This window comes from Leuciscus leuciscus (genome assembly GCF_965113295.1).
Source record: "Leuciscus leuciscus genome assembly, chromosome: 7".
NCBI classification, from domain to species: Eukaryota; Metazoa; Chordata; class Actinopteri; order Cypriniformes; family Leuciscidae; genus Leuciscus; species Leuciscus leuciscus.
In genome coordinates, this window is record NC_138731.1 from 16,196,750 (window position 1) to 16,210,654 (window position 13,905).

General features: G+C 35.2%; 1 protein-coding gene across 7 annotated transcripts in view; it reads left to right on the plus strand.

The window, feature by feature from the left end:
• Positions 1 to 13,905, plus strand: part of dgkh (diacylglycerol kinase, eta) — a 93,105-nt gene that overhangs the window by 19,562 nt on the left and 59,638 nt on the right. For 5 of the 7 annotated variants that reach the window (XM_082175032.1, XM_082175031.1, XM_082175030.1 and 2 more), the window contains 2 exons: positions 11,726 to 11,836; positions 12,235 to 12,381. In XM_082175032.1, coding sequence (XP_082031158.1) covers positions 11,726 to 11,836; positions 12,235 to 12,381 — 258 coding nt within the window. The remainder of the gene's footprint in view (positions 1 to 11,725; positions 11,837 to 12,234; positions 12,382 to 13,905) is intronic. The other 2 variants (XM_082175034.1, XM_082175033.1) reach the window with 1 other exon arrangement.

Here is a 13,905-nt window from a genome sequence, read left to right on the forward strand (position 1 = left end):
GATTGCTGAAAATCGCACAGTCTGTAGCAGGCATTACAAAAGAAAATTTACTATGCTGACACGTTTCATATAAACTAACACTCAGTCGCACTTTGTCTGTAACTGTAATTGTGGATTGAACTACTTTGTACTGTGGTAACTATAAAAATGGTCCAGACTTAGAGAGTGATGATTATTTTAAGAGCAGTTTTTATGGTTCCTGGCACAGCGCTAGGGATCTTAAATTGTAGTCTAGTGTCTTAAATTTAGCTTATATCTGAAACAAATAAAATTTGTCATGTTTTCATGTCATTTTTGAATCATTAAACATCACATTTTTTTATTAAAAAAAATCCTCTCAGAGACGAACTGTTTCTGAAGATAGATATTCTTTTAATATATAAAATAATGACATTGTTTTGCCCTCACAACCTAGGTTTTGAAAATAAGGTGATTATTTCTCCCCCATTTTCCAATTTGATTGTTCATTAAAAATAATTAAAATAATAATAATTAAAAAAAAAACTTGGTTGAAGGCAAGGTCATAACTTTACACATTGCTACACATATTCAGTATTGTTATGTCTGTTAAGTGTTAAAATACTTGTTTGCCAGTAATTAAATGATTTGTAGGTTAATTCCTTCAAAAGTATAAACTCTGTGGGTTTTGTATTGGTTTCAAAACATTGCTCTGTTGTTTGATCATCACAACCAGACACAGCAACATTAGCCGCTTTTACACTGTCCAGCCAAACCATTTTCATTGTTTAACCGTTCCATTCCGTGCGGACCCGGCCCAGCCAGTATGGATATGGTTTCATTTTCCACTGTGGGACTGATAACGGGGCTGAAATGCAGTACAAATGCGTCAGCCATTTACAGATGGTGTGAGATGTAAATAGCGACCGCGTTATGGAGAATGATCAGATATTCATATTTCTTTTAATTTTACTATTATTATTGGCAACGTCACGCAATCTACCAGCCAACCATGCTGAGAGATCCTGTCCAAGAATGGTTTGTAATCATGCTGTATTGAACCAAGCTCAAGTGGAACTATAACTGGAACCATTCCTTAACGGTCTTAGAACCATTCAGCCTGACAAAAAAAAAAAAAAAAAAAAAAAACGGCTAAAATAAATATACATTTCATTGTTATGCATAATTTACTATCTTTAAATTAAATAGCGTGATAAGCCTATATCGGCTTTATATCAGTCATAAAAAATCCATATCGATCGACCACTATTATTTTTTTGCAATTGCATTTATTGATTCAATAGTACAAAAATGCCACACTTGACTTTCAAAGTGAAAGTGAAATTCATAAAACACATACAGTGTTCATGCTTGATGTGATATGGTTCACCAGGAAAACTATGTTTTCACAGGTTCAGTTTGCAGATGTAATCTTACAGTCAATTATTGAACAATGCCATTTGGGATTTGTTTCTCTGCATGTATATTCATTAAAGTCCCTGGCGGGGAAGACGAGGCCTGAAATGTTCCTGTCATACCACAGGTTGTGTTGTTCTATTTCTGCCTCGTTTAGTGATTTGTAGAGTTTTCTCTTGTAGATGGTTGGAGGGGTTACTCAGTTCGTTTGAAGGAACACATGTTGCTGAAAGCATATTTTTACAAGGTCAAAGCACCCTGCAAGAGAGGTGAAGTGTTTCTGCTCCAGCACTAGCCCAGATGGACTTTCAGAGTCAGTAAAAGAACAAAAGGGCATTAACTTAAACTGCATTTATTAAACCACATTACATGCATCTTCTGTGATTTGAATAAAGTGTTATTGTTAAATCTTTAATTATGACCTTAAAGTAGCTTTAGCTAAATAAATAATTGGATGTTTCTTCAACGACAGGCACTTTTATATTACAGTGGTTTGTTACAAGGTTATTATCGTTAACTAAAACTAAAACATTTCTGTTGAAATTGAACTAAAGTTGAAATAACGTTAAATTTAAAAACAAAGTTTAATTAAGAAAAACAAACAAAATGAAAAATTCGAAATGTTGCCTTGGAAATAAACTGAAATAGGTTTAAGTTGAAGCTCTGAAAATATGAACTGGAAATAAATAAAAACAAAAATTTAAATAGTAATATAAAAAATATGAAATTGCTAAAAAAGAAATTAGCAGAACTAAAACTCTAAAAATAAAAGCTAATTCAAAGTATGAATAAAACTAAAATAAAACCTAAAATAGCACTGGTTTGTTAAAATTTATTTAAACTTTTTGGGTTAAATGAAGATTTTTCCTTCACCATTTATTTGTGCCTTTTATTTTGTCACAGACTTACATTTTCAATCTAATAAAATACATCCCAAAAGTATTATTCTAAAAAAAAATAGATACATGTACATAAATGCACGACGATGTAGACAGTGACATACACAAACTATTTCAATATATTTATTTAGTAAACAATACTTTAAAAAACCTTTTAAAAATACAATAGTTGTGATGTTATTTCCACAACAACAACCAACAATTTTGGAGATATCGCTCTTTGTGCATTTTCGTTCATTGAAATACAGCTGAAATATAATAAAATATCATTAGTAGATGAAAAAAATAAAAAATCTATATATATAAATGTTGTCTGGGCATCTAACTGAAATAAAATAAGTTTAAATTAAAGTTATACAAATTTGCTAAAACTACTTCAACTTAAACTGAAATAAATATAAATTAAAGCTAAATATAACTATTAAAAAAAAATGTATATAAGCACATGACAAAATACTAAAATCTAATTTAAACGTAAAATTTAAATGAAAACTGATACTATAAAAATAAAAGCTAAATCAAAATATGAATAAATACATGTATTTTAACAGTATGTAAATAATACTAAAATACATGAAGAAACACCCACATTTCCAGGCTATTTTCGAGTTTATGCCATTTCTGGAGGAGCTTGCAGATAATCCGCTTATGTGTGAGAGAGTGTGTGTGTGTGTGTGTGTGTGTGAGTGTGTGTGTGTGTGTGTGTGTGTGTGTGTGTGTGTGTGTTGCTGGTTCAAACATTGCAGACATGTGTCAGAGAGCACAGCGCTGAGGCTGGATATCCTCACTCACAGGATGTCCGTCTGTTATATCACTCACTTTCTGAAGAAACATTAGTCGTGTCCTCTCAGAACAGAAGCAGCTATCACAGTTTGGGCTTCTGTTGTGTGTGTGTGTGGTGTGTGGTTACAGTGAGTCGTGGTTGAGTTGCTCGCCGGTGTAACCGTGTGTGTGTGTGTGTGTGTGTGTGTGATGCTGAGAGAGGTGTGGGTGTACAGTGCACCGCAGTGGGGTTAGTCATGTATGTCTGGCACTGAGCCGTTCTCCCTCTTACAGTTTCGTGAAGAAACAGTCTATTAATAGATCACTTCTTATCCCACTTGGCAACAGGAAGGGAACTGAAGACAAGAAAAAAGGAACCAAGTGGCCAAAAGACACAAACAAAAGAGGAACATTAAAGTCCGGTTGTTCCTTTACATTACATTACATTTTCATTTAATGAAGCAACAAACATACAGTACCGGATTTTTTTTCTTTTATGTTTTTGAAAGAAGTCCTTTATGCTCGCCAAGGCTGCATTTATTTGATCAAAAATATAGTTGATATTGTGGAGTATTATTATAATTGAAAATTGAAAATTTTCTATTTTAATATTTATTCTTGTGATGCAAAGCTGAATTTTCAGCATCATTCCTCCAGTCTTCAGTGTCACATGATCCTTCAGAAATGCTGATTTGCTGCCCTAGAAACATTTCTTATTAATGTTAAAAACCGTTGTGCTGCTTCATATTTCTGAAATAGAAATCTTTTGTAACATTTTAAATGTCTTTACTATCACTTTTGATCAAGTTAATGCATTATTGCGGAATGAAAGATTATTTTCTTTCTTTTTTCTTTTTTAAAAAGTCTTACTGAATCTTGGAATGATATTTATTGTGATTGTACGGTTATAAATTGGAATATATTAGTATTTTTTGTTGTTTATTGATCTTTCTACCAGTACTGATGAGGCAAGATAAGTCATGCCTGCATTTGCATTCATATTCTTGGCAGACATAGTCTTACCAAAGTAGTTTATGAGAAAAGTGGCTCTAAATTACATTCATCTGAGTGAGCGGACTCCATATAAGCATAAAACCCCTTGCTGAAGTGATGTCAGTTCAGACAGTTACTCACCCTCATGCTTTCTTTTACTAACTTGTATGATATTTTCTGGACCACAAAGGAAGATTTTTAGCAGAACTGTTCTTTTCCATATGATGAAAGTGAATGGTGACCTTTTATGTTATGGGTTTGGACTGACGTTTCAAATTTTGGGTGAACTATACATTTCATAGAGAACATTTGTGCATGTTTAGCCTTTCAACGCATCTGTGTTGTTATTGGTAACTAAAACTAAAACTATAAAAAAGCTACTTGATAATTGAAATAAAGGTGAAATAAAATAAAGTATATTAGATTAATCATTTAAAGGGGTAATTCACTTCTGGCAGATGGACTTTTAATAAAACTTGGCTGTCTTTAAGGTAAAAACAAGATACAATTTTGAAATCTGTGCTACATGATTTGCCAAAAATAAACCAGGATATCTGGATGGAGAAAGAGTAGGCCTACACATTGCTCATTTACATATACTGACTTCTGATCTATAATGCTGCCTGAATCATAATCATACACTGTCCGTTCGTTGGCCAGAGCAGAACTGCCCCCCCCCCCCCCCCCCCCCCCCCGACTGAGCCTGGTTTATCAAGCGACGAGAATACTTTTTGTGTTAAAAAAACAAACAAAGATGACACAGATGGGTCTCGATGTAGTGTTTAAAATGGTTCTACAGTGTGCATTTCCTGGATGTCTGAATCGTGAGAAACCAACGAGAAAACGTAAAAGTGCCTTACCAATGACGCAAAATGAAGGGCTTACCTTTTACACTTTCCCATCAAATGATCATGATCGTCATCTTCTCAGTTCTCGCGCATTCTCTGAACTCACTCAGAGGACCACACAGAAGAAAATTGAATAAAGTCATTGTTTTTGTTTGTTTTTTGCAAAAAAAAAAAAAAAAGAATTCTCGTCGCTTGATAAACTTAAGGTTGAGCAACTATTTTAACAATGTCTTTACTAACTTTTCTGGGCCGGCAGATGCAATTACCTAGCCGCTTATGAAAGAGTGAGACCGCTCTCAGATTTCATCAAAAATATCTTAATTTGTATTCCGAAGATGAACGAAAGTCTTATGGGGTTGGAACAACATGAGGGTGAGTAATTACTGACAGAGTTTAAAGGGATAGTTCACTTTGAAATACATTTTTGGTATGTTTTAGCTTACCTCAAGGGCATCCAAGATGTAGGTGTCTTTTTTTCCGCAGTAGTTTCAATTTTGATATTTTTAGGTCAAACCGTTCTTGTCTGTCAGTCATATAATGCAGGTCTATGGTCATTATCTCAAAGAGCATGCACAGAGTCCAAATTAAACAATTCCCCATCGTAAGTACACATTGATGGCCTAAGACACGAAACGAGCGGTTTGTGTGAGAAAACGAACAGTATTTATATCGTTTTTACCACTTATACGCAGCCATGTCCGAGTGATCTGATCTGACGTGTACGCAGACTGGTGCATAGATATGTACACTAGATGTCGCCTTAAAGACATTCGTTCCAATGAACTGCCGTAGACAAGGCGACATCTAGTATCTATGCACCAGTCTGCGTTCACGTCAGATCAGATCACTTGGACATGGCTGTGTATAAGTGGTAAAAACGATATAAATACTGTTCGTTTTCTCACACAAACCGCTCGTTTCGTGTCTTAGGCCATCAATGTGTACTTACGATGAGGAATTGTTTCATTTGGACGACGGGGAATTGTTTTAATTTGGACTCTGTGCTTGTGTTTTGAGATAATGACCATAGACCTGCATTATATGACTGACAGACAAGAACGGTTTGACCTAAAAATATCAAAATTGAAACTACTGCGGAAAAAAAGACACCTACATCTTGGATGCCCTTGAGGTAAGCTAAAACATACCAAAAATTAATTTCAAAGTGAACTATCCCTTTAAATTTTTGGGTGAACTAACCCTTTAAGCTGGACTATGACGCTATTTTCTTCTAGATCTGCTGTACAGCAGAAACAAACTTTGTTGCATTATTTTCCTGTTATCACTGTAAAGCTGCTTTATAACAATCTGTTTTGTAAAAAGCGCTATATAAAGGTGACTTGACTGACATTGCAACAATTAAAAGTTGGTTGAAAATCAGCTAACCTGTCCTTTAAACGAAAATTAGAAATGTAGGGCAGTATAATTTCAGCTGAGAATTTTACCGTTTAATTTGAGAAAAAACTATCGTCACATTAAACACACAGAAACTGGAAGGTCTTTACGGCAACCCGTCAAAATAAAAGTTTGGTTTAACTTGAAGAAATTGTAAAAGAAGTATTTTACTACTGTACAGTAGAATGTACATCTTAATTTTATAATCTAACACTTATAACAATAATAACAACATTAATAATAATAATAATAATAATAACTATAAATTATTATTAAAACTGAATTTTTTTAAGGAATAATCTTATAATTTTATCAGTAAACCTCTGTTATGCAGCACTTTGCTTGCCAAAAAATGAAAGGGTTTGTTTAATTTAATTTGATTAAAAGATAAATTAAATGAATGTTTTATGCATCCATTTAATTACCAGAAATATTAAAATACACAACACTGAATTTCAGAGAGAAAAAAATTCAATAATAAATTAAGTTGTTTTTATTATTGAATTAATAAATTCATTAGACATGCTTTTTGATTATGAAAATGTAATTAAACCATTAAAATGGAATCCAGAAAAATTTAAGCAGAAAATAAAAAGAAATTGTAAAAAATCAACTGTATTTCATAGGTTCCTATAAATATTTGTTTTTTGTTAAACTTTTCATAAATTGTTGTTAAATTTCATGTTTCATGATTTCAATTAATTGGACATACTTTTTGATTACTAAAATTGTATTTAACCATTAAAATGTAGCTGTCCAGAAAAATGTAAATGGAAAAAAATGGAATCCAGAAAAATTTAAAGGAAAAAATTAATAAAACAGATTTCATAGGGCCCTACTTTTTTTGCCTGTATGTGAAATAAGTAAACAAATTAAAAACTGAAAAATGATGCTGGTTATTATAAAATTATTATAAAAATGACAAAAACACTTATATAAAATGACTAAAACTTAAATAAATTAAAATTGAAAATAAAATCAAAATATTTATACTTACTATAATATATAAATAGTGCTAAAATAACACTGATGTCCTTCATAATTTCTTCCACCAGCTCTGCTGAAATCTGTTTATTAAACATGCGAAATGCGAAAACATTTAGTAAATGAATCTTATTAATGTACCAATTTAACGGCATTTAAACAGTTTCACACCCCCAACAACACTGCAAGCGAATCCAACATGCCGTGACAAAACAAGTACACTCCCATTATAATAAGCACATACTCTCAGTGTATACAGCTTTGTTCATTAATTATAATGGAAACACTCTAGTTTGCCACATTACTCACATGCATTGCACACATGACACAACCTATGGGGGACTTTGAGTATTAGACCCCACAGAAGTTAGTTTTCCGCTGTTTTTACAACAGTCAGACCATAACTTATCGTCCAATGGCACATTAACTGTCTCGCAGGTGAAGGCAGAGTGAGTTCAGTGTTTTGTAACCGAGCTGTTTTAACAGACACGTAGTGTCACCGAGTGCGCCGGCGGATGGATTCGCTGTTTAAGTTGACACAGCTGTGCACCAGGATGTCAGATCGAACCCTGCGTCTCTGTTTGTAATTCTCCCCTCAGAGAGCATATTTCCTCTGCTATAAATAGCCGTCCTCCCATATATGCCTGTGGATTTGTGTTTGTTTGTTTTGTTTTTTCTTCCATGTTCCTGCTATATTTGTAGATGAATGGACAGGAAGGAGCATGACTGCTTGCAGGTCTATGGGCCTTGTTTATTGTCGGTTGGGTCTGGGATGATGTGAAATGACAGTGTAGCCAAGGCGACTGGCTGACGGGATGACCCTCGGCGTTGGCCCCCATCTCTCTCCGACTGCCATGTCAAAGACCTCCGGCCCATGCAGGGACGAAACCGCATGCGCTGCCTTTGAAAACTGCATCGGGCCGTCTGGAATGTCACTTTCACAGCAGACTTGAGTCGCTTATCCGGCTTTGCAAAATTGATGATCTTGAGGAAAGTTTTGCTTGGAGGGTTTAAAGATGTAGATCTCAGGTTTGATTCCTTTCGTTGCTTTCATGAGTTTGGTGCCACTCTGCAGGACAGGATCTTTTTGAGTAATGGGCTTCCTTTCTTGTGTGCCTTTTGCCTTGTCTTTCCCCTCCCAAGCATGAAATTGGTGTTGAGGCGCACTTGATCTTGGCAGGGCTTCCTGTTCCTTCCTCTGGCAGTGGCAATGTGCACATGTCCCTGTGGATGTCCAGAGCTGATATCGTGTTTCAAATTCTGCTTCCTTTACACTTATGTTAAGTCTCAAATACCACCGCTTTGTTTGGTACATTATAACATTGTTTACATAGCTGGGATATAACTGGATGGTTTGTGTGTAGGAAAAGCTCATATTTTGGGTTATAATTTAGCTTACTTGACCATCTGGTTAGACAAAGGACTATTTTATCGCCCTGTCTGTTTCATGTCACTCATTTAGCTCTGGTTGGAATATATCCACACACAGGAAATGGCAAAAAAAGAAGAAAACTTTTCCATTAAAAAAAAAAAAAAAAGCATGCTTTACGTTTGTCAAATTAAGATTTATTTTGATGTGATTTGAATAAATACATTTTGGTTTGTCAGTGTCAATGAAATGTTCACACCACTCTTACACCAAAGACTTTGATTCTGTTTCCAAACCATGTCCGCATTCCTTGCTATCTACTACCTACAAAGAAAGCCAACTTAACAGAAAGCTAACTTAAATCGAACTATATATGTGAATGCTCTATACAGGCAGCAACCAATTGATTCAACAGTGTTTGGCTTTAGCATGTTGCTAAGCTAATGCTAAGCTAATCATTTAAAAGCATAGCACACAGTAATATTGGGTAAAACAGTCCCAAATACCTTAATATAAGGCAATTTCTACTTAGATTAAACACATTTTATCGCTATGCTTTGATTTTTTAAGAATCATAAGGACAGAAACATACTTATACGATCACGCAAATACGTGAACTCAACCTGAATTGCATGCTGACATAACAATGCACAAAGGTGATCTTGCACGGCTAATAAAATAACAGTTATCTTGTTTTGTCCGCCATCTTGGATGAATTTGGCCAAAATAAGTTAATTTAGAAGATTACATAATCCTACTACCTACATTTTGGAGCAATCTTCGCATTGAGAACACATCTACGATGCTTTTAAATACTGTTTATGACTAACTATGTCATAGTACATACACACAGTAGTTAATTATGTTAACTAACTGCTAAGGCAGAATCATAACCGTCATGGAACCTCATTAGTGAATAAATTGAATAAGTCATAAATTGAATAATAGAATAAAAGTCTACACAGGCAGCAACTCCATTAATGGTCTCTCACACACACCACACAGACATTTTAGCTTGGAACTTTCTTTTGCCTCAAAGTGAAACTCCCAAATGCACAGATTCCTATTAAAATGGCACCTGCGGAGTTTCTCCAACCAACAGTAAATGTGACCACACCTTATCACTAAAGGTCTGTTCACATCAAGAAAGATAACTATACAGAAAACTGTAACAGTAAATTTATTAGCGACCACATAAATCTACAATAACATTCTTGTCTGCCGCTTTAAATACTCAAACTCTTTAAAGTTGGGTGGATTCTGGCTGTAAATGTTTTATCGTTCATCAGCTGAAAAAAAAAAAAAATGCTCTGAAAGTGATTCCAGCGATATACTGTAGTTCATCTGTGTTGTTTTAATTATAGTTGTGATGTGGATGTCCCTATTCTCATAGAATTAGAATGATTATTAAACCTTTATAATTAGCATTATTATTGAAGCCTTTGGAGTGAACGACATTTACAATGTTTTAAATAGTTTGGTGCTAGCATGTTGCTAAGCTAACAACATGATTGTTCAATAAGCACAAAAAGTGCATTAACAGTTTAATTAGATGGAACTGTTTTTTATAGACACTTAGAATTTAGTCTAAACGAGGTGTTGGCTTTGGAACAATATAAAAATGTCTAGGTTTTGGAACAGAACTAATCTGTTTTATCACCACTGACAGCTACGGTTTATCACTCTTGACAAGATTAACCGGTAGAAATTTGCCAACCGGTAAAGATATTGGACTATCGTCTCTATCGTGGTTACGCTCATGTGACATTGCTGTTCTGCATGGTCAGGAAAGCTTGTCGTTTATATGCTGAGAGATGAGTGCACATAAAGCTGCTTTTCATACAGAGCGTGAGTGCTGAACTGAGTTCTTTTTGTGACGTAATTGGGCTTGAATGGTTAAATATTTTTTTGCAAGTGCATTTTTGCAAGTATCCTTGTAAACAGTCATTTATGTCTTAAGTGAACGTAAATAGTTGATAAAGAAAATGCATGTGTAACTAACAGTGTATTGGATCCGTGCATTCAGTCTTAAAGTGACAGCAGCCTAATAAACCTGCTGCTGTCTGTCATTAATGTTAAAGTCCAACTGAAATCAAAATTGACCCTATTTACTTTGTTAGCGCATATTACTAGTCTTGTGGTGAACAATTAATCCGTGCAAGTTAATACACAGAAAAAAATTGTTTGCCGTCGTAATCTTTAATCAAAGTCTGAAAAGTTACTTCCGGTCTGGAATGGCGTTCCTTCTCTGATGATATAGGTTTGACAGCTTGGGTTGGGAAACGCTTCACCACTCCCCTCAAACCGTTAGTCTGCTATGAGCGAGAGATGGAGAGGAGGAGCGCTAGAGTAAAACCCTGCCCTCTGTTCAATATTCCTTTTCACTGGGAAATACGTCACAACACTGGAGAAAAGTCGTTTGCAACTTCCGGTTCACGCGGACTTTAATCAAACATCTATTGACTAATACAAATGTATTTATTTAATAAGAATACATGTATATTTAAGCAATCACAGTGAAGACTTTGCAGTGTTTTTATACATTTGATTACTTATACAATGTGATTTATGTAGTATTTATTATTTCTAGTTCTTGAAGTTTTTTAGATAGTTTTATTTAATTTTTATTATTTCAATTATTTCTATTTTTGTTTGTTGTTCTATTGCTTGTAATTCATTTCTTTGTTCTTATTTTATCACTGACTGTTTACTTGCCTTCTGTAAGGTTGAGAGTTTTTTATTTTTATTTAATTTTTTACGTTGGCTAGTTTTAGTTTTAGTTTTTTGTGTGTGTGTGTGTGTGTGTGTGTGTGTGTGTGTGTGTGTGTGTGTGTGTGTGTGTGTGTGTGTGTGTGTGTGTGTGTGTGTGTGTGTGTGTGTGTGTGTGTGTGATATTGAAATTGGTGACAAGAATTATGAAATTTCAATAGTATCAAAAATCATTAAATCCTTTTTTTAAGCAAAAAATAACTATTTGTGATACATCTATATCGTGATATACGATTTTGGCCATATCGCCCACCCCTACTGGTGATATTGTGCTGTGTGCGGATGTTTAAATAGTTTCTGACTTTTTATGAAACATCTCTTTCTTTCTGCAGACGAGTGTGAAGGAAGGGCTGCTTCTGAAACAGACGAGCTCATTCCAGCGTTGGAAAAAACGTTATTTCAAACTGCGGGGACGTACACTCTACTATGCCAAGGATGCCAAGGTAAGTTTAGCACCACACAGAACTAGTGTTCGATTATATCCTGATACTGATTCTACACTCTCACTACACTGTAAAAAATTGCAACCTTTAATTACTGCCTTAAAAACAGTAAACCCATATCACTTTTTAAATGTATTTAATTCCCGATGAAGAAAATCCAGTTGTCAAAAATATTTCCATGACGATGATAACATTTTTTACAGTGTACAGTAAAGCCCTCTGTAAGCCCTACAGAGTGATCTAAGGTAAGGGGGTAGTCAAATCTGAACCTCTGTTACTGGGCATGCCTGTGCTGAGAGGGGCTGAAGAGCTGCACATGGGCACTTGCATTGCACCTTCTGCCATGCCTTTAATGTCACTGTGTGTGTGTGTGTGTGTGTGTGGTTGCACTATGGCAGGCGGGTGGCGTTTTGGCCCGCTGGCAGTATCGAGTCTCTCGTAGCCGCGTGTGCTGGAGGGTGCTTTCCGTCTGCTGGACCGGTGCCCGCGGTCCGCCGCCCACTCTTGGCCCCAGTGGATCGGAGGAAGGCTTGGTGGCGATTCGGGTCAGAAACAACAGCGACCCCCTCTTAATATATCTAACCTTCATCAATGACATTGCCGACCGCCCATCACCCTGCCTGGCGTTGTTCGGGATGCCTGTTCTCCTCATTGGCGGGAACGGTTTAGCTGTGGAACAACTAAAGCGACATCACGTCATTTACGCGTCTGCTTGTCTGCTTAGGCTTCTGAAGAGGAGAGTCCCGGAGACGTGCCTTGTGTGTCATTGTCCGTGTCTGAGGGGAGACGTTTTACCCTCTAGTGTGTCTCTGTGCCTCCACCATGAAGACGCTTAAAGCAAGCCTTGCATTGAGTGTGTCTGCCTTCATTCGTTTGTTCTCTGCTCAATCAGCTGCATTTCCTGTGGTTATGGATGTAGGACCCTGTGAAATTCAGTTGATTTTTTCACAAATCCTGTCTTATTTTCCCCCAAATTAATTTTGATTCCATTTTAATTGTTCTGGATTCGTTTTTTTGTTTTGTTCGTTTTTTTCAGTTTAATAACGAAAATCATGTCTAATTAATTTATATAACGAAACATACAATTTAACAGCATTTTTTTATTTAATATTTATTTAATAATATTAATATTTAATATTTTTTAATGGTTTACAAATACATTTTAATAATCAAAAAGCATATCTAATCAATTGAAATCATAAAACCTTTCCAATGTTTACATTTATTAACAAGAATAAGGCCCTATGAAATGCTTTATCTTTTCAAAAATTCTGTTTACTGTTAAAGTGAAAATGGAAGAAAAATTCTGATATTCCTTAAAAAATCATGTTTTAATAATATATATATTATATATTTTTTTAATTTTTTTTACTTTAAATATATTACTTTTAGAAGTAAATTCTACTGAAAAGTAGTAATATATTTCTGTCACAATTTCTTCAAAAGCAAACTTTTTTTCCACGGGTTGTCATAACTGTGTATACATGATATGACGATAGTTTAAATCAAATGGAATGGTGAAATGCTGCTGAAGTGACTCTCAGAGCAGTTTCTTTCATGTGTTCATGTCCTCATATAGTGAGAGCGCAGACATTGAAAACACCACAAGCGTTGCACATGTTTGAGTATGTGACGAAACGGCGCCGTTCATTTACACAGAAACACGCAGAACATGCATTCTTCATATTTTTTTCAGTCTTCATAATCTTTTTGCACTTTAATATTCACAGATGTTAGTCCATATTGCGATTTGATTGAGTGTACAGCCATACATTTGATGTATTAATCCAGAAATTTCCAAATTCCATGACATTCTATGTTAAACTTAAAATTTTATTTTCATGTCTGGCTTCCGCGATTCCGTCCACGTTTTCCGCATCGCGGAAATCATAGGGCCCTATGGGTGGCATTCAGGTGTTTCGTCCGTGATCTGAATCCTGAGAGTAAGAGTGAGTGCTTAAAAATCTGCCCAAAAATCGCCAGCTTTGCAGCTGCTACGCCATAACGCAAGCTAGCACTTCCTGCGTAGCTCCTGAATGACATGGAGTGGCAGCACTAGCACATGGTGA